Consider the following 19,690-nt stretch of genomic DNA (forward strand, 5'->3'; position numbering starts at 1 on the left):
AAATAGCATTCTCTGAAATCATGAGGGCACTTTTAAAATAAAGCAGTATAATTAAAACAGAATGACTCTCAAATAGAAAGCTGGATCAAATTCAAATTTTTAGTATAAATACTTTAAAGTGACTCTGTTTTAGTATTTTCAAACTCTATTTAACCTATGCAGGTTTGTTTGTTTGTTTTCTTAAGGATTTCTTCCTTTCTCTCAGTCCACCTCTAAGCAACTCCTTCATTTTCCCCTACTCCTTAAGCTCTTTAGGTGTCTGGCACAGATGCTGTCTTCTGGACTTCGCTGTGATGTTCTCAGTTGAAACAATGGGAGCAGAGTTTGTCTCATTTGTGGTAATGACGCCACTGCAAGATGGGCTCTTTCCCTTCGTTAATTAGACCTGAACTTATGTTATATATAGTTCAGGCTTTCATTGCACATTTTTTCTCTCCGTATTTTGATTTCTTTCCCTTTCTTTTCACATTCCTAATTATATAAATGCACTATTAGTATCATAATGTTAATGTATATTATTTTGTCCCTCTTTCAGGTAAAAAAACTTAACATTATGGTGGCAGAGAAGAAGGCAAGCCTAGCTCCTGTTATCAAAGAACTGAGGCAGTTGCGTCAAAAGTGCCAGGTTAGTAGAAACACTTCTCTCATTCTATGTAAATAAAGTCAGAATCACAAATAAGTCTAATTTACGGATCTCTGTAGTGCTGTACAAGGACATAATCAACTTTGAAGGAAAGCTGGAAATAGCAGAATGGGTCAACAGTGATTTGCAACAGGCAACATGTTAAAGACTGGAATTCGTAAAAGCGGACGGTGCAGGCACAAAATCATGCTGTCCATTATAGCAATTAAAAAAATTACTACACCAGGGGAAAATATAAAAAATCATGGTTCAAAACCATAGCAAAGTTAGTTTTCAAATTGGTTTCAAAGGTTTTTCTGCATCTCAGCACTAATGATCTCAACTAATGCTCTCCTTTTTAAATGGATTGCAAATAATATCCAAATAGTTGAATACATTGATCTAATTCCTATATTAGTCTGTAGGAATGACAGATTTATCCATTTGTTTTCAAAATTTTATAGAGAGCTGAAAAAAAAAAAAATTCAGGTCCACAGCTGCTGTAAGTTGGCTCATTGCCATAGAAGTAAATAGAGCTATCCATTTATCTATCAACTACATTTCCAGAAAATTTTTAATGGTTCTAGTAAGTGTCAGCAAATGAAACCCAGCTAAGGCATTTGTTGTGTACTACTATAAAGCTGGCTTTTCATAGGTAGCAAGTATATTGATCCTTTCTTAATCTCTATTTTTATCATTATTTTTCCTTTCTTCTTACAAACACTGCCCTATTAACCTACCATGTTAAAGCTGTGGATGTGGCTGTAAAGAGGAAATTTGCATGCTATGTTGTGGTGTATACAGCTGATCCTCCAGTATGCAAGCGGAGGCTAGTGGCTTCCCCGTGTGTAATAATACCCGTGTGCCTGCTAGGTTTATGTAAGTGTCTGTGAGTGTGCCAATAGCTGAGGTTGGTGTGTGGGACCAACAAGAACACAGTCTGCCTGAATGTCACATGTCAGTCAATTGAAGATTTCATTTATGTACCCTTTTGCCCTTTTCACATAAGGAATTAACTCAAGAATGTGATGAAAAAAAAATCCAATACGACAGTTGTGCAGCAGGGTTAGAGAGCAATCGCTCTACACTGGAACAGGTAAGATGGTGGCGTGTTCATGCATATTAATAAATGCTGTGCAACCTGTTATTTACTATGGTACGGTATTTTCCCTGCCTTCCCTCTGGATACAGAAAGTACAAATCCACTTCAGGTGGAAATGAGTCAATGGTGATCCACAAATATGCAAATCATGCCTGAAGCTGCTGTGGACTAGCTGCAGTCACACAAATCTCCTCTTCTGAATAGCAGCAAATGAACTCAGCAGTATGTCAATCCATCCACTGATGTCCAGATTTGATTAGCAAGGATATTGTAAAAGAAGACACATCTGCTGGAAATCCTTCTGACCTAGAGAGTATCTGTTAGAAAAGAATTTGACCATAAGATGAGGATTAGTTTATGAAGACAAATCTTTATATTTGTTTAGCAGATTCATTAAATTAGCAACCAATCCAATACATAATTAATGCACTGAAATTGATGGCAAGGATACATCATTAAATGTGACTGTCCTGTATTCTTGCATACAACAGTTTTTTAAAAATACAACCATACAGGTGTAGCTAAGAGCTTGTGTGTATGTAGTTTATGCATTACTTGAACTATAGCACTTTTAGGAGGGAAGGTACTTAAACCAGCGCAATCCTTTAAGGTGGGGTCAGTATTAATATGTTGATATGAATCTGCTTTATCTCACTAGATCACCTCCTGTGAATTTTGTCTGGACTTGATTTTTCAAGGCCTTGCACACATAAGGAATATATTTCAAAATAAAAAAGTTGTACAATTAAAGTGTGGGTGGATATATAGATAATTCTTTTCCTGTACTAAAAGTACCTTTGTATAGCTTAATCCAAGCAAAATAAAAGAATCCATAGATAAACCTACTATGAAGTACACCTTCCATAAGAACTATTTTACAATAGCAATCAAGGCTTTTTTTCTTGGCACACAAATCTAAGTCATTTTCTAACACATGATGACAATCACATCCACTGATTAAGCTGGACATGAGTGTCAGCAAACTCTTGCAGTTGAACAGTAGAATTCAGTATTCCAGCTGATGGTCTGAAAAGCACACGGTGATGGAGCTTGAGTTGACAACTGCTGTGTGACCTGGGGTACATGAATTCCACTTGGATTATTAGGGTTTTTTGGTATGGACCATTTAGAGATGGGAATAACCCACTTTCTCCATACTCCTCAACATAATTATCGATTACTAATTAACATACTATTAACACGTCTGTAGCTTTTAACATACGTTTTGCAGATGTGTTCCAGGAAATGCTTATTCACAACTGTATTTAGCACTTATGATGTGCTTAGGAACAAGAGTCTTGGCAGCACTTGTGAAGTGTCTTTTAGAAGTCAGTCGTATTAATAAACACCTATTAACAATCATTTAACATCTTTAACTGTGACTGAAACTGCAAATCTCAAAAAATCAAGTGTCTTTAAAAGAGACTTCTGTAAAGCCCAATTATATAAATATTTAAGAAATTATCAATTCAGTATTATGCCTGTTTCTATTATGGACTCTCCTGGTTTATATAGCAACTCAGGGCTTCTCCTGTGGACTTTCAGTTACGATGTCCTTTGAAATCTCATTCTTGTACTACAGGAAGTGAAAGGACTTCTTGAGGAGTGTGTTCAGGAAGAAAGCAACTACCATTATATTAACTGCATGAAAAGGGTAAGATCACAAGAGAGACCAAATTATTCATTGTGAAATTAAATAGCAATTATAATTTTTTTTTTTTAAATTATGTTTCTTTATAGAATCTAGAAATACAGCTGCAGCGTGCTAAAGAAGAAATGAAGGCATACGTCTCCCCAGATCCACAGGAGAGACGGAAGGCAATTCGGTAAGTGTATTAATGTGTTTTGTGTTTCCTTTGTGTAAACTTGAAGGATATTCATAAACTGAGGTTGAAGTTAGGAATTTTCTCACTGGCATTTGAACTGGAGGACTTCACCTGCTAAATTTAGAAACACTATAATAATCTAAAAATAAGCATCTCGAATTCCAGTATATACTGCTGTAAACCTATGAGTTGTCTCAGACATACCAAAAGATTTTCCCTTCCTGCTGGAGATTATAGGCCCCAGATAGTGGTTTTAACTTGCAGTCCCTGTTGGCACAAGCTCAGAGAAGCTGTGCTTCAGCTAGGTCCTGCAGGAAGTGTGGCTCTACCAGACATAATACCTCTGCCAAGTTTCCCCTTGAGACTCCAGCGTGCAGGAGTAGAAGGTCTACCACCTCTCAGAGAGCAACCATATGCTGCCCTCAGATTATGGCCATTTCTTGCAAATCTTCTACTCTTCTTTCAAGTATAATAGCTATTGCTGTTACCAGTACAGGAATGGAGGACTGCATATACTCATCGTAAATGGATTTTGGTTTGCTCCCGTTTGTCGTTCTTACTGGAGGTAGAATGAATGCTGTTCTGCACCATCACACTAACCTTCATCTTTACATTCAATTTAATTTACTCCAATATAAAAACAGTTGCTTCATCCTGTCAGTTTTTTCAGGACCCCTTGCCTTTGCCTGGTATGGAGAGAAGCAGAAAAGATTATGAATTGAACTGATCATTTTGTTTGTGTAGTTTTCTATTTTAAATGTTGCAGTCCTGCCAAAGATCGAAACATTTTCTGAGAATGAGATATTTTGGATTAATTATCTGTGCTAAGAAGTCTAAATGTTACCATGTCATATAGATTTTTTACACTTTACTGCATACTAAATATTTTTGCAAAAGTATCCTGTTTAAAATTTTGAATATGTTCAGTCTTTTAATACAATAGAAAAGTTGAAACAAAATTCAGGCAATAAAGTCAACAAGCTGGTTCAGCCCCATCAAAATGAAACATCAGGAAAATCCAAAACAAACTTTTATAATTTCCACTTGGTGAAAGTGTCAAAATACCTGCTTTTTATTCTGTGTAATTAGTTTTTTTAAATTTCAGAATTTTGCATGAAATAGAAATTCTGTTTTCCAGCTAGTTTTATCTTTGACAAAAAAAAAAAACACCTTAGATCCTAGCTGTTGACAAAATAAACAAGCTTAAATTGTCGTCACTAGTTTTACAAAGTCATCTTTGGCTTTCACACCACAGTATTTCTCAGTCATGAAAATATTTATCAAAACAGTAGTTTTAAAATTTATGTTTGCTGGGTTTGATCAAGGGTCTTTTTGGTTTATCTTTTAATGAATGGAATGAGTGAAAAACACTCTGATGTTTTGAAAGTAGCATTGGGTCTTCTTAAAGGTGTAGTCATTACTGTACCAAGGAATCTCCACAGAGTATATCATTCCTAGTTCAGTGCAGAGGGGGCATCAGCTCTGCCTGCTTCCTCTCCATCTCACAGTCTGCATCAATCAGCATTCCTACAGTTTGCTTTATTGCTTAGGCTTTAAAAAGCCACAGCAATATGATTCCTTGATGTGAGGCCTCTTCTTAGATTTCTACATTTGTATTTCAGTGACAAGACAGATTGTTGCCTGAGATCTGTGTAATCTGTCATGTCAGAGCTGTGGTTCATGTACAGTCTTCTGTACAATGTGCCAAAATTCTTCAGAAAATTGTCCCATTCACAAAACAATTTAAAAGCATGACTGAGTGGCAAAGCAAAGATAGAGCTGCTTAATTAGATAATTAATAATCATTCTACACTCCATTTGAAAGCTTCAGACCATCCAGTGTGCTGACATCACAACAGGAAAAGAGAACCAGTAGTTGTCTGCCACTTCTCAAAGGAGGTGGAAGAATAAATTAATTTCCCTAGATATCTGTCCTCTTAGGACTTTTTACCTTTCAGAACAACTTCTGGACCTTTCTGTTGCAGTGGTGGCGATGAGGGAAGCACCGTTAATTGGTAGTATACATAATCAAATGTCATTCAGTATCACCAGAGGCAATTTCTTCACTCACTGTGGAGTGAAAAAAGGCAGTAGTTGACCGCTAAGATTTTACGGGCTCTGGAATGGGGCCATTGACAAGGATAGCGATGTGTCTGAGTGAGAAAACTCCAGGGATTCCCTCAGGAGACACTGAGAGATGAGGTTGTCTTCATCAGATCCTTCATGAACTAGAAGTTGTCCCGATGGTACCAGTGGAGCTGCATCTCCTGCTGTTCTAGAACATGAGGCAGAGATCACTAGGAAATGAAGGGCTCAATTAATTCCATCACAGAGACCTTCTGCAAGGATCTGAGGCATGGAAATGTTTAAACACTATGTAGTGAACAATGTAGGAAAAAATAAGAGTAAGTAAAGAATCCAAACTACTAATGTTAGGGTGGGAGAAGAAAAGGAGGAGGAGATAGAATGTGAGTGGAGGCTAAGAAGCCTCTTTATCTTACAAAATAGTGGAAAGCTGCACGAAATAAAAGATTTATCTAATGAAAGATGAAAAAACAGCAAAATTAAGCAGCAGGATGAAAAGAGAAGTGGCTGTGAGGAAAATCTTACTGATTATGTGAATATTCATTAGTATGGAAAGCAACACAGCTCAACCAAGCAGCTGAGAGGAAATGCGGGTCAAACAGCAGGCACTGTCCTTTTATGGCCTCGCAGGGAAGGGGAGGGTCCGAGTTTATTCACAGATGGTCAGCAAAAAATGCTCTAAGTCAAATACGTGTGCAATGAACATCCACAATGTGAGTACTCACACAGACAAGCCATCAAAGCCAAATGCTGGAATTAAGCGTGAGTCCAGCTCTGTAATTCCAGGTATGGTGAGGAGAATGTGAACGGAGCATTACCACTCTCTCCGCTGTCCCTGTTTCACTTGCTAACTGTGGGCACAGAAGCTAGGGAAATTATCCTCTCACAGTGACTATACACGTATTTGACCTTCTGTAAGATGTCACAGACCCATCGCATTTGAATGAATTACAGCAAAGTTCAGTATAGAGGACTTTGCAAAATATAAAATGAGACAATAATTTTTTTTTCTAGACATCCTTTTAGAATGTGAATGTATTTTTCAGCAGGCACTGGAATGTAAACGGAGTGAAAATGAACCATAAATATAACAGCACTTTCCTAACAAGGTATTGAACAAAAAATGTCTCAATTCCAACCCTCTTTATTGAATATAAACTCTGTTCCGTGGAGTCACTTCTTAGGAATGTGAAAAGTTAATTTTCTTCTCTAAATCTTCTCTAAAAATAGAAAGTAGTGTTTTTTTAATGAAGTTATTAAGTTGCATTCTTTCCAGTCATCATTATAAATAGTAAAGAAAAACTTACTAGGAAAGACATCTAATCTTCCGATGATTACTTTGAAAACTCTACTTTAAAAAAAAAAAAGTACATTCTTGAGGCCAAATGTGTGTGAACATACGCTGCGTGCCAGTGGAAATACGAAGATTCAGTGTGGCTTTCCATCTCTTTGATTTGGTGAGGATTGCTAGGGATCAGCTGTGCAGCACAGCACTTGGAGCAGCCTCAAGACGGCTCTGATTTGTTCTGGCTAGAACTGTCCAAGAGTGCGAGATCAGAAAATGATCCAGCTTTGTTCCTTGCATGTCTGTTCTGCAGGCAGTACAGCAGGCAGGGCCCAGGTGGCCAGGGGCCCAAGTGCTCCAGTCAAAAGCCTGGCATACTTAGTCGAAATGGAAGGAATATAAGAAACGCAATGCGTTGGTTCTGCACGACTTCTCACCATGCTCTAGCAAACCTTCACACCTTGGTATCATGAAGGCTGATATTTCTTTCTGGAAAATAGGATTTCTCTATGCAATGTTCTCCTACCCTGAGCAATTTGGAAAGTTCTTTACATGAGTTGGGTTATTTTGAATTCCGCTAGCAAACTCTCAACCTCTAAGTGTACCTGTTACACACAAAGTGTAGTAATTGATTTTTTTTTCAAGTGAATCAGTGAAGAGATTTTTTTATTGTCACATTTCAAAATATTTTAAAATAAGTACATAGTAATGTATCTGAATCGTGCTGTTATTAAGGTTTGCATATTATATTGTCAGGTTTCATGTATCAAGTTTGCATATGTCAGAAAGTGATCCAGCCACTTGTTACAGACAAAGGTGTACAGCCAAGATTTTTAATAATGAAATGTCATCAGTTATGCTTCTAAGCCTATATTTAGGCACCTAAATGTGACGGCTGTTTTCTGAAAGCGAGGAACGCGCAGCGGTTCCATTGCAGTCACTGGATTTGTCAAACCTGTGGTGAAATACTATTCCCCTTCATTCCTGTATTTTCCCACTCATTCTAACACCACATTCACAGCAATTAAGGGCTGTGGATTCGTAAACTCTGATGCTTGTACAAATGAGGCCACTGGCTGACCTCAGAATATCACCAGGATAAATGCACTATTAAAAAGGGATCAAGTATATCTTACCTAAATGATCTTGCTGCTGTTCCTTGCTGGAAGGAGTGGCAATCATGCCTGCTTCAAAAATGTAAGAGATCTTACCCAATATCACTTTTCCCAACTGCACAACTGAGAGAATCAGAGAGATCTGAGCCTTGATGTCATGGGATATGTTGTCCAATGACAAAAAGGTTTCTTCATGCTTTCTCTTCTATCTCATTTATGTACCTCCCAATATTTTCATAATTTTCCATGCTTGCATCATTGTTCTGTCCTATTACATAGAACCAAATAAAATCATAATAAAATTATTTTCTGTTTCCTTCAGAGAACAGTATACACGGATGATCCTTGAACAAGAAAACCTTGGGAAGGTAAGAATGAGGTTTTTACCTTGTAAAAACATTGTACAGTTCATAGTTTTGTGGGGCTTATTAGTAAAGACTGTGGTCAGTCTTTTATAAAAAGCATATTGCAGCCTACAAAGCAAATTCCATTACTGCTGGCATTGGTAACTAATACCCTGAAAAGAGATCATGCTCGCTCTTCAGGGCTTGATTTCCTGCAGAGTATAGCATGAGCCGCTTGTAAAAGATAGTCAAACAGCTTAACGTGACAGCACATTCCCTGAAAACCATTTGGATAAGAAACTGAAACATGGACATAACAAACTGTGCCAGCTGAAATTTTATGTTGTATATAAAGCAACCTGTTGAAGACAATAAATTTTGAGCCTGTCAGCCTTATCACTGTTATTAAAGGCCAGGGGATCATCAGCGCAGCAGTGTTAAACAAAAGCAGTTGTCCATTTTTAATCTTGTATGAAGCTCAGATCAGCATGGATGAGGTTAGGCTTACCAATTCACACTAAACATCTTTCTTTTATTAGTTTCCTTCTTATGAGTCAGTCTGTGAGCGATTTTTACAGGTTTGGGCTATTAATAATCAGTAGCAGGTTTAATTGTAAAACGTTGATTTCATGTTTATAGTATCATTATATGAATCCATTGCAGGTTGCAACTTGATATTGCAAGAGTTCTGTATATAAGTGAACTCAAATTTTTAGCATAACTTTTCAAATAGATAAGACTACTATTCAGACAGTTTTAAAACATTTAAATAATTGTCAATCTGTACAAAGCAGATATCAGAGTCCCAGGCGTTAATGCATTTATCAGTTGCAAGGAGTGTTATAAACTTGAACAAAATAATACTTCAGTAGCATATAAAAATCTTTGTCATTCCAAGCTGCCCATGTAAGCAATTTTTGTGGCTTGGAACAGTTCCAGAAATCTAATATTTTTGTATTTTTAACAGAAATTACGAGAGAAGCAGAAAGTTGTACGGGAAAGTCATGGGCCAAACATGAAGCAAATTAAAATGTGGCAGGATTTTGAGCAGTTAATGGAATGTAAGAGAGAATGTTTTCTGAAACAACAAAATCAAACTGCCATTGGTCAAGTCATTCAGGAAGGAGGTAAAGATAGGCTTGTATTATGAATTCTTCCTTCTTGATACCAACATAAAGTAGGAAGACAGCGTGTTGGCTTCTTAAAGGTAACCTCTTACTAAATATTGCTGCTTTCGTCATTTCTACATAAATTTGTTGTACATTATTTGGTTTTGGTGGATAAACAAAGAGCACAACTAACCACTCTACGAAGCTTTTCCTCCATTGTTTAAGTGACAACATAACGCGGTTGGGAAGATCTGTTACGAGAGCTGCACTAGGGTGAACCTCATCGTAAATCTTTGTTTTATGAGGCTGGGAATGGCATGCATCTGCAGAGAGATCAAAGGAAAAGAAATCCTTCTCCAGGGTCACAGAAAACTTATGTAATTGCTCTGCTCCTTATTCTGTATCATCTAAGGTTACATTTTTGCAAGGCCTGGGACTTGATATTGTATAATTGTGGACCTCCTGGCTTGGCCCTCTCCTTCCCTATTGTCTTTATTCATCTAGTGTGACTGGCAAGAATGGAGCCATTTTCGCTCTGAGCTGCACAGACCTTGCCTGCACACTCCTAGTCATACTTTCCTTGCACGGTTGAATTAAACTGATTGTGCTTCCAGGAGACAGTTCATTGCTACAGTGTCAGGAGTAGGTTCAGAGAACAATTACTTGGATTCTGAACTTTTTCCAGTATCTTTTGTTGTTGTTTTTAACAAATATATTTTTCTTGCACATATACCGTCTTCTAATTTTGCTGAGTTGCCCACATGAAAGTGTAAATGGTGGTTGACTAACGGCTTTCTCCACTGAGGACATTTTGTGCTGTTTTGTCTGTGCAGTGTGGTTCAAAAGTGATTACGCTACCCAAAGAGGATCATCCCAGGGATGGAGGGTTATTGATGGATGTAAATATGGCACAGGGGTTTGTGCATATATTAGGGCATGCAAAACAGGTAAATAGGCAAGGCTGCTGTGTACTCTGGCTTTGATCTGTGAGCTACAGGCAACTGTCACTGCCCTTAAAATTGCATCATGAGACCCACAGCTGACCCGGTGTAAGAGGAAAGTAGGTGAGGCTTGAAACTGTCCCTCACGCTTCATCGTCTCGGATGAGCGCCTCTTAGCCACAATCAAAGATCAGAAGCAGAGAGATAAGTCTGCGGGACCAGAACTCTTGCTATTCTTCTTTAGTCTCTTGGCTTATTGAATTTCTAGATAGGGTTGGGGGTTTTTTTTTGGTTTTTCCTGCCTGAAGTCGAATGTCTTTTCAGGACATAAAAAATAATTTTGCTTTCTCTGGTACCTAACTATGAGATCTTCTGCTGTTTTCTATATTAAGAGAGAGTATGGTAATTATATATCATTCCTAGTTTGCCTTTGCATTAAATGTATTTGTTAACAGAACTAAAATTAAATCTGATGACTACATTTTGACTGTATGGTATTCTTTTTTTTCCATTTCTTAGGTGAAAGAAGGTAAATTGTTAGTGACAGGTAGCTTGCTGGGCCACAGGAAAAATTGGTTTGAATGGGTCATTTAGTGAAATTTCTTTCTTTAAGGTGCCCCCAAAGGGTTTAAAATTGCAGTGTATGTGTAAGGAGTGGGTCTCAGATCCATGGAATCCCAGGACATCCTCATGTAAGCCCTCCCACGCTGCTGAATAGCTGAAGATAGTCTTTCTCAACAGCTGCACACTAATCTTACCCAGGACAAGGAGAAGCAGCACATTTTCCCCTACGCACATTTTCAGCGAGTGTGGAAGGAAAGCTGTGGTGTAGGACATAGGCACAGGTAGAGTTGGCCGGGGTGGGGAGAATGTGCACCGCTGCCACCACCCGCTGCTTGCATGAGTTTATTACTTTCCACGGCAGGAGAACGGGCTTTAATAAGGCACTGAAGGGAGCCCATATCGATCTGGAAGGGAGAAGCTCAGGAAAAGGACATATGCAGACTATGTAGTGTGGGCACAGCCATCTCCAGAGACAGCTATACCTTTTTCTCCCTGCTAGCCCTGATTACCATACTTCACCTGAATTGCACTGTAGGGCCCGCTGAGCTGAAGAAAGTTATGGTAGTCACGTACCTGGACTTCCAAAGGAGGGTTTTGCTGATTACTTGCCAGCAATAGTAAACCAGCACAGACAACTAGATGAAAGACATGCTGAAAACATGGGATAATCACCAAAAATGGGCATTTAGGTTACTTAAGAACCAGCCTGTATGGTTCAGAGTCACCAGACAGACCATGAGAAAGGAGATTTTATATACTTCAAGTAAAAACTTTTAACAAAACCCTAGAAACCCTATTTGATTGGACCATTTACGCAAAGGTGTATTACATGGATTAGCCTGCTGCCCAGGGAAAAGCAATGCTTTTGAAATTGATAGCAATGATGTAGACTAAGATTGAGTATAATAATTTTCTGGTTTTCTGTTCAGAGTTACCCTAAATATAGTTCATCTTTCTTCCTTGTAAAAACACTTTATTGCTAGTTACTCAAAGATGACGTGATTGTTGTTCTGATCTGATTAGTGTTCTGTCATTTGTACTGCACCAAGAAAGGGCACACAGATTATACACTACAGCAGCAGCAAAATGACTTTCTGAGATGAAGCAGAAAATCATAATAACTGTTATGAAAAGAAAACTGGAAAAACTCAAATGCTATTTTTAGCTTTTTATACAAGTGGACATTTAATAAATGCAACTTTAATGGATTCTGTTCACTGGCTTTTCCACCTAGTTCATGATTTGATGGGAGCGTTCAAAAACCTTTCAATTTCACAGTTTTATCTTTACTTCCTAACTTGCAACAAAAAGCTTACTTCTGATTTTTTAACTTTGTTATTATTAATAGCCTAGCTGGTTAACTAATAAGATTAAACATATCATATGGAAAAATACCTGCCTTTTCCTTGTGAAGGTCTAAATAAATCAAAAATGTGCATAGCTAAATTTGGGGCTCCAGCTCTTACCAGATTTCTTCCAGTCAGAACACTGATCCGAGCAGTCACTCTTGAACAGCAGCTTACTTTGTTTCAGAAGTCTTCTCCTTGTCTTTACCCAGGACTGGATGAGGAAGTATTCCAGCTATAGAACTAATAGAGTATTCTGCAGCTTTGCGTTACTTAGTCACGTTGGCTTCAGCTGTCCTTAGAGCTACAGGCAATTTCCACATGGACCTAAGAGATGAAATAGTTACAGGCATCAGAAACAGGCATGAGAAAACAGTACATCTACCGTGTTATGTGACCAGCCATTTTACCATCTGGATATCAGATTATTTTGTTTATGTTAGTGGTACCATTTTACTTCCATTTGAACTATAATAAATAAAAGAAATGTTCTTAGACTTCCTTAAGTAGCCCAAATCTAGGAATACTTACTTGTATATCTTTAGTCACATGGATATTACTAGTAATGAAGTCATATGCATCTAGTTGCCCACAATCATAAAAGCTAGGCCCTGCTATTGTATTTATTGGCTCAAGTTGCGGCAAGGGAGATTTAGGTTGGATATTAAGAAAAATTTCTTTACTGAGAGGGTTGTCAGACGTTGGAATAGGCTGGCCAGGGAAGTGGTTGAGTCACCATCCCTGGATGTATTCAGAAAGTACGTAGACAAAGTACTCCAGAACATGGTTTAGTGGGCATGGATGATGGTTGGACTCGATCTTGAAGGTCTTTTCCAACCTAAATGATTCTAGGATTCTATTATGTTTAAACGTACTGATTTCCAAAGCTTTCTTGATAAGACTTTCCTACATTATGACGCTGCTTACTGTTATCAAACACAATACAGCAGAATTATTCAGCAACAGTTCAGTGCCTAGACAATGTCCTCACAATGAGGATGTTCTGATTAATAAGCATGGATAGTGTAGTACCCAATAAGCAATATGAAATCTGTTCTCTGAGTGACTTGCTGGTTCAGGAACTGGAAATAAAGTACAGAGCTGCTTCTCCTTAGATCACTATTTCATGTCTAGCCCAGATGAACAGCGACTGAAAGCTCCCTGCTAACTAACTACCTGGTGGCTGTCCTCAGCAAGTGATCTATGCAGAGCAATTTGGCAGTATCAGTCCAATTCCTAAATCACCACTCTGGCAGTGTTTGGCTAGCGTGGAGCCAACTTCCACCGTATGACTGAAAGACCACAGGGACTGAAGTGCTGTCACCCGAAAGGTGTCCCCTTGGGAGAAAGGTCACGACACATTGACACAACGGAGTGTGGGAAGCCATTACTCCATCATCTTGTCTGCGGATGAGGAGAGCGCTGATGCTTGCAGATCTGGTTCCTCTTGTTGGCCTTGTATTTGCACAGACTCAAGAGAAAAAAATAAAGAACTCAATCTGCAGGTGTGCCCTGTGTTATCATTTGTAGCAGTAGGTTTCCTGCTGAAGGAATGCTGTTAACTCTTCAGCTGCCTTTTTCTATTGCAATTTGTAATGGAAACAGAATTGAAATTTTCATGGGCATGCCAGTGAGGAAATATTACACAAATCAGAAGTTTTTATCACAAGGTACCACCTGTCTGGGCAACACCCAATGGGGTAGCTGTTTTTTAACAATCAGAATTTGACCAATTTCCAGCTTGTTTAAAGAGTTCTTTAAATTCTCAGCATGAATTTAAAATCGGTTCTCCAAATTCTCAGTGTCTCTGTTTCTGTAGCCTTAGTTCCACAGTAGCGGTCTCCAAACTCCCAAAGCAGTCTGTTTTATCCCAAGGTCACTGGGTGAAAAGGGTATTTTTCACAATTGCATTACACTGATTTTCCTGGTTCTAGCTTACAGACAAAAAACCGCTGTAAGCCACTGTGCCGTGGTGATGTCAAACTCGGTGAGGAGCTCTGGTGTTTGAGGGGGGAGCAAACATGTTCCAAATAATCAGCAGGAACTGTGAGACAAATCATGCTGTCCTTACTTTCACAAAACCCTCACTGACTTCAGTGGGAGTTTTGCCAAAATAAGGTCTGCTGGATTTAGCTCTGTATTCTTCCTCCTGACAGAACAAGCAGGAATTAAAGGGCCAGCATCAGATTTATAAGACGCAGAGAATAAAAAAGAACTGTAATTATCTAAAGTAATGGCTTTCATCCAAGACAAATCAATGTTCCATTAGACACATCCTAATTTATAACAAAAATTAAATGTGTGTGCAAGTTTTTCTCAGCACAAATAATCAAAACACACAAGTCCTTAGCAATATGGTTTGATTTTTATTAGACATCTAGGAGAGGCTGTCTTGCACAAATCTAGTGCTGAAGTATTTATAGTGTTTATCATTAAAACACAATTTTATGCATTACCTTGTATTTAAAGGCATTATTTATATTTATTATAAAAAAGAAGTATATTTTTACCTTTTTTTTGCATTTCCATTCCTCAGTTTTGAAAAAAAGTGTGGTTTTGCAAATTAAGATACACACAGCCAGCATTTGCTGAATGCCAAGAACTAGAGTTCTTCTGCAAATGGATCTACTCAAGGCACTGTCTATTATACTGTTTCAGTTTAGACTGTCATTACAGAATAACATGTCATTTTTAAGCTTCTAAATTTTATTGCAACCGCTTAAGTTTTAAAAACACTCATTTATAGAATAAGCACTTAATTAGGTCTACTTTTGAAACAGGATAAAACCAAATCCTGCACATTTTGCTAATACCAGAAAAAAATGCAGTTGATAGGAGTATAGAAAATGGGATCTTACCAATTTTCAAAGATAAATTCCTCTCTCTCTCCCTACTTCTTTCCCCTGGAATGGAATAGAAAATATGCCTGGCACTTAGGAAGCAACAACAACAAAACCATAAAGGCATACATCATGTACAAATTATAACCATGTAAGGGAAATAATGAAGGAATTAATTTCACAATTTCTTCTTTATAAGTTTTACAACTGGTTCATACTGAAGAAAACTCCACAAAATTCTTGATCGAGATTTTCTGCAATTAAAATAAAATTTGTGGGGTTTTAATGCTTTTCTTTTACCGGATTACTGTTTTTTAAATAGCAGTTGAATTTCTAGGGTTATAAAATGTGAAGAATTCAGCAGTTTGCTTGGTTTACACTATTGCAGCATTTTCTGGCAAGTAAATTAGTGTTTAAGCATTTCTTTTCAGTTATCACAGAAATCTCAGAGCCATTAGTGCAGAATTACCAAAAGCAAAAGGGGCTGATTAATTTGGGATTCTAAAAACTGAAAATCTAAAAATCAAAAATCACATGAAAATTATGCATTTTGCCTATCAACTGCTATTTAAATGATGCCTTGCTCCAAGACTGCATTCTGTGGACTGCAGCATTCAAAAACTTTGTATTGTGTTAAGTATTTATAAAACATTGTACCCATCTCCCTTATTCCATGCTTTAAAGCATGCCATGTTTTTATAGCATATTAAAAAGAAAACAGAACTCTATCAGAACATTGAAAGTCACCCACAGACAACCTGTTCCACTAATATTTTACATTCATGTTGCATCTTTTGTTCTAAAGGATTTCTCTACTTCATTTTCATTTTACGTAGGCTGATTAGACTGCTCAGGTATCTGCATGAGTGAGCCATGAAACAGTGAGAGATCTAGTTAATGTTCAGAAGACAGTAATGAAAATTGGGCATTTATTATTTCATGGGCAATGACAACATCATCTCAAAATTAAGTCTCCTTAGGAAAATATCTCCCACAGCTAATAACTAGAAAGCAATCTAAGTTCTTCTAACAAAGAGGTGGAGCGTGGCATACTTCATAGTGGGTTGTTACTGTTGTGCTTACTATTCCTTTTGTATTTCTTCTTTGTTACACTGTACTTCAACCATTTGTATGTGAAATGCATCACTTTAAAATCTATATGCACTGAAGGTTCTTTTCTGTTTGTTGATTTAACTGAATGAAGTGAAGGTTGATCGTAAAATACGAGAGGGAAAGAGAGAACTCATATACTGGAAAAAGCACTATAAATATTTTCCTGGGATCATTAACACAACCTTGTAACACTTCACCCTGTGTAGCGGAAAGAATTATACAATCCTTTTACGAAATGTCTAAAAAGTGTTTACAATTCCATCCCAAATTAATGTGGCTTTTTTTTTTAAGTGTAAAGAAAACATCCCATAATTCTTGATTCTGTTATCAAAGTTATTTTCAATCTTTGAAGGGATTCACTTGCTAGTGACTTGGCAGTGTCAAACAAATGTTCGACTTTTATTCTGACACTTCTTGAAGAATTTGATTGAAACTATATATGTCTAGATAACACCCAACAAAGTGCCCCTCTTGCGTTTGTTTCAAGATATTTTTGGAAACAACAGAGGCGACCTTGGATGGAGCTGCTTTTCCAATTTAGGACTTCATTTGGTCTAAGAGAGTAAAATTATACTCTTTAATCCTTTTGCGTACCCACAAATAAGACAGTTTTATTTTATGCTATTGTAGAACTGTTTTTCTGTGCCTTCTTCGAAGTGTTGATCTGTTTAGGATAAGAATTATTTTAGGTAAACAACAGTTACTTTCAACTGTACATATAAATAGTCCTCTGATGTATCACATGTCCCTTAAAAATATTGTGTAATCTAAATGAACAGTGGTCCTTTATGTAATACCTTTGCTTCTTTAGAACTAGTGTTAATAAGTAAGCGTTAGCCTTTGTCTTTGCTTATAGACACAAAGAATCTGATTTCAAGCCAGAGCTCACACAGACTTGATGTAAAGTCTAAATGAGGAGAGTGGTAATGCTGGCGAATGCTCTATGATGGGACTGCCACCTGTCCAGATCACAGGAGAAATATTGTTTGTCAAGCTTCAAGTTTAAAAGCCAAGGTTAGGAGCCAGGTTCTCGGTACATCTAAGTGTTTTCTTCTGACTTTGGTTTGCCAGCTGTGCAATTGTATCTGTAAAATTTTATTACATCTAATCACTTAAGATGTTTTAAATAGTTTGCACTTAATTTTCTATATAATCAATATATTTTAATTCATTTGTGTTACTCTGTTAATAGGCATACTGCACTCTAACAAAATGGAATTAGTTTGTTGCAATGATAATGCAGTTTCACTGCTGTGAATACAAACAGAGTTGACAGAGTACAGTATTCTTGTCGTTTATCCTGTACAATATCTCTACAACAATAATGTCTGGTGTTACCTAATGATCAAATACAAAGTATAATATGGAAGCTAGATCTAGACCTGCCAGTATATGCAAATGCAGATGTAAATGTACTACTTGGGAGTATATTGTTTATATTCATTTGATCACACTTAGTGTCAATACATATTTTTGTAGCTCTATTTTATACTTACTATGACTGATGGCTCAAGTTCTAACTCTAGAATATCCAGTTCCCTGATTTTATGGCATTGTCATGTAAAGTAGTTGTGGACAGCTTAAAAGAAGCAACTCTTAACTGATCCTGTGAACCTATATGTATGTGAACGTAACTACATTAGCATGTGGACAAAACAGATTAAAATAAACTATTTGGTATAACAACTTTCATCATAGAATCTCAAAAGAGTTTACAAACAACTCTTAGTAAAGTCTGTTGACCATATAGCCAGATAAAAGAAGTTGCTGCTATTTATATTGTTGTTCAGACCCCCGAAACCTCATCCTAGCCTGAGGTTTGGTTTATTTGAACATAAAGGAATGATAAAGCAAATGTCACAAAATTTCCCAGTGCAGTAGTCAGTGTCCTAGCTTCGGGTATCCTCGTCTGACCCCTGCCACTCCCTAAAAAGTAATTCAGAAGTAAAATGTCTGTACATTTGCAATGAGATTATTCATTGAAATGTGTAACAGAAAGGTCGTAACAGCTACAGATAAACAAATATGATACAGACAAATGTAAAGCCGATTCCTGAAGGAGTTTTTAATTAAGTTGTAACATGGAATGTCAAACATAAAAAGCATCACAGCTACCTTTATTGAGCTAATGGAGTCAACAAAACTAAATGTGAGATTTCCTCTTACCCTGAGATCTTTTTGTAACCCCAGAAGATAAATATCAGGAGAAGCAGTCCTAAATAGAACCACTGTGTGTGTGCATGTGCATGTATGCAAAGAAAGATGAGGTCTCTCAGTTATAAACCAGTATACAGCACTCTGGGGCAACTTTTTATTTGTGTGCCTATTCTGAAAACTGAAAAAAATTTTCAGTTTTTTACAAGTGTCTGCTTTGTGCTGTAGCTGAAACACATTGATTATATAACCTAGCACAGAAATAACAGGAAATTCTATTTTTTTTTCCTTAAACATCTAGAGGAAATTAATAGATTTTTAATATTATTCAATGTCATCTTCAAAAAATGTAAAGATGCATGAATGTGAAAGCATTCCAAGAGAAAAACTGGCTGGCTTAGAACATGGTAAGGGACGAGAGAGTTTGTGCTTCTGGTTTATTGCCCCAGGGAGCTGTGGTCAAAGCTGCTGCTTCTGCTTGTTTGATCTACTCCTCAGTGTACTGGCATGCTGGAATTGGTTAGAATTAGACCTCAAATAGAAAGGCAGCAGATTTATCACTGGAGCACTAAATTTTTCTTTTATATGTGAGAACAAATCCAGGGTAACCTCAGTTAACAAATAGCCCGGTCAATGATGATAACTCCTGTTCATTCTGATAAATTTGGCCTTAAACAAAAACTGAACTTTTGTTGATTTGAGCATATACAAGCACAGGGGAGTAAAACCATTTTCCCCATGAAAAATTTCAGTCTCAAGAGAACAAAAACCCTTAAATGTTCATATTCATTCTTGAAAACAACCTGAAAAATCATGTTTAAATAATCCACAGCTTTTTAATGCAAAGTTAAAATTTTCAAAAGAAAACTTATACTTTTTGAAAAAAAGACCAAAAAAAAGGTTGTTTAGCCAATACAAAAAAATACAACCCACTCAAATAGCTTTGATGGAAATGTTCTCCTTACTTACAAGATGTACAGCCTGTTACTGTGTAGTTTCATTAGAATCAGATGAACTCCTCACAGCAGGCTCAGCAATGCTTACAGTATTTATTATATTCTCCATGGAAAGGCGTGGACCCTGGAGTTTCATAACAAGGGAAATTTGTCTTTGATACAGCAGCTGCATCAGAGCCAATTTTACCTGCAAATACATAGTGCTGGTGCAATTTATTTTTGTTTGAAACAATCCATGTGGGTACATCCAGTTTTTATAAAAAGGCGTTCAACAAATAGAGTGGTTTG

The 19,690-nt window shown here is 37.2% G+C and overlaps 1 protein-coding gene across 1 annotated transcript in view; it reads left to right on the top strand.

The window, feature by feature from the left end:
* Positions 1 to 10,907, top strand: part of IFT81 (intraflagellar transport 81) — a 43,511-nt gene extending 32,604 nt beyond the window's left edge. The window contains exons 13-18 of the mRNA XM_010582196.1: positions 536 to 625; positions 1,632 to 1,718; positions 3,307 to 3,378; positions 3,465 to 3,550; positions 8,358 to 8,403; positions 9,347 to 10,907. Of these exons, the coding sequence (XP_010580498.1) occupies positions 536 to 625; positions 1,632 to 1,718; positions 3,307 to 3,378; positions 3,465 to 3,550; positions 8,358 to 8,403; positions 9,347 to 9,529 (564 nt within the window). The 3' untranslated portion in view covers positions 9,530 to 10,907. The remainder of the gene's footprint in view (positions 1 to 535; positions 626 to 1,631; positions 1,719 to 3,306; positions 3,379 to 3,464; positions 3,551 to 8,357; positions 8,404 to 9,346) is intronic.
* The last annotated feature ends 8,783 nt before the right edge of the window (positions 10,908 to 19,690 follow it).

This window comes from Haliaeetus leucocephalus, unplaced genomic scaffold (assembly GCF_000737465.1).
Source record: "Haliaeetus leucocephalus isolate CR32 unplaced genomic scaffold, Haliaeetus_leucocephalus-4.0 Scaffold840, whole genome shotgun sequence".
Lineage (NCBI taxonomy): Eukaryota > Metazoa > Chordata > Aves > Accipitriformes > Accipitridae > Haliaeetus > Haliaeetus leucocephalus.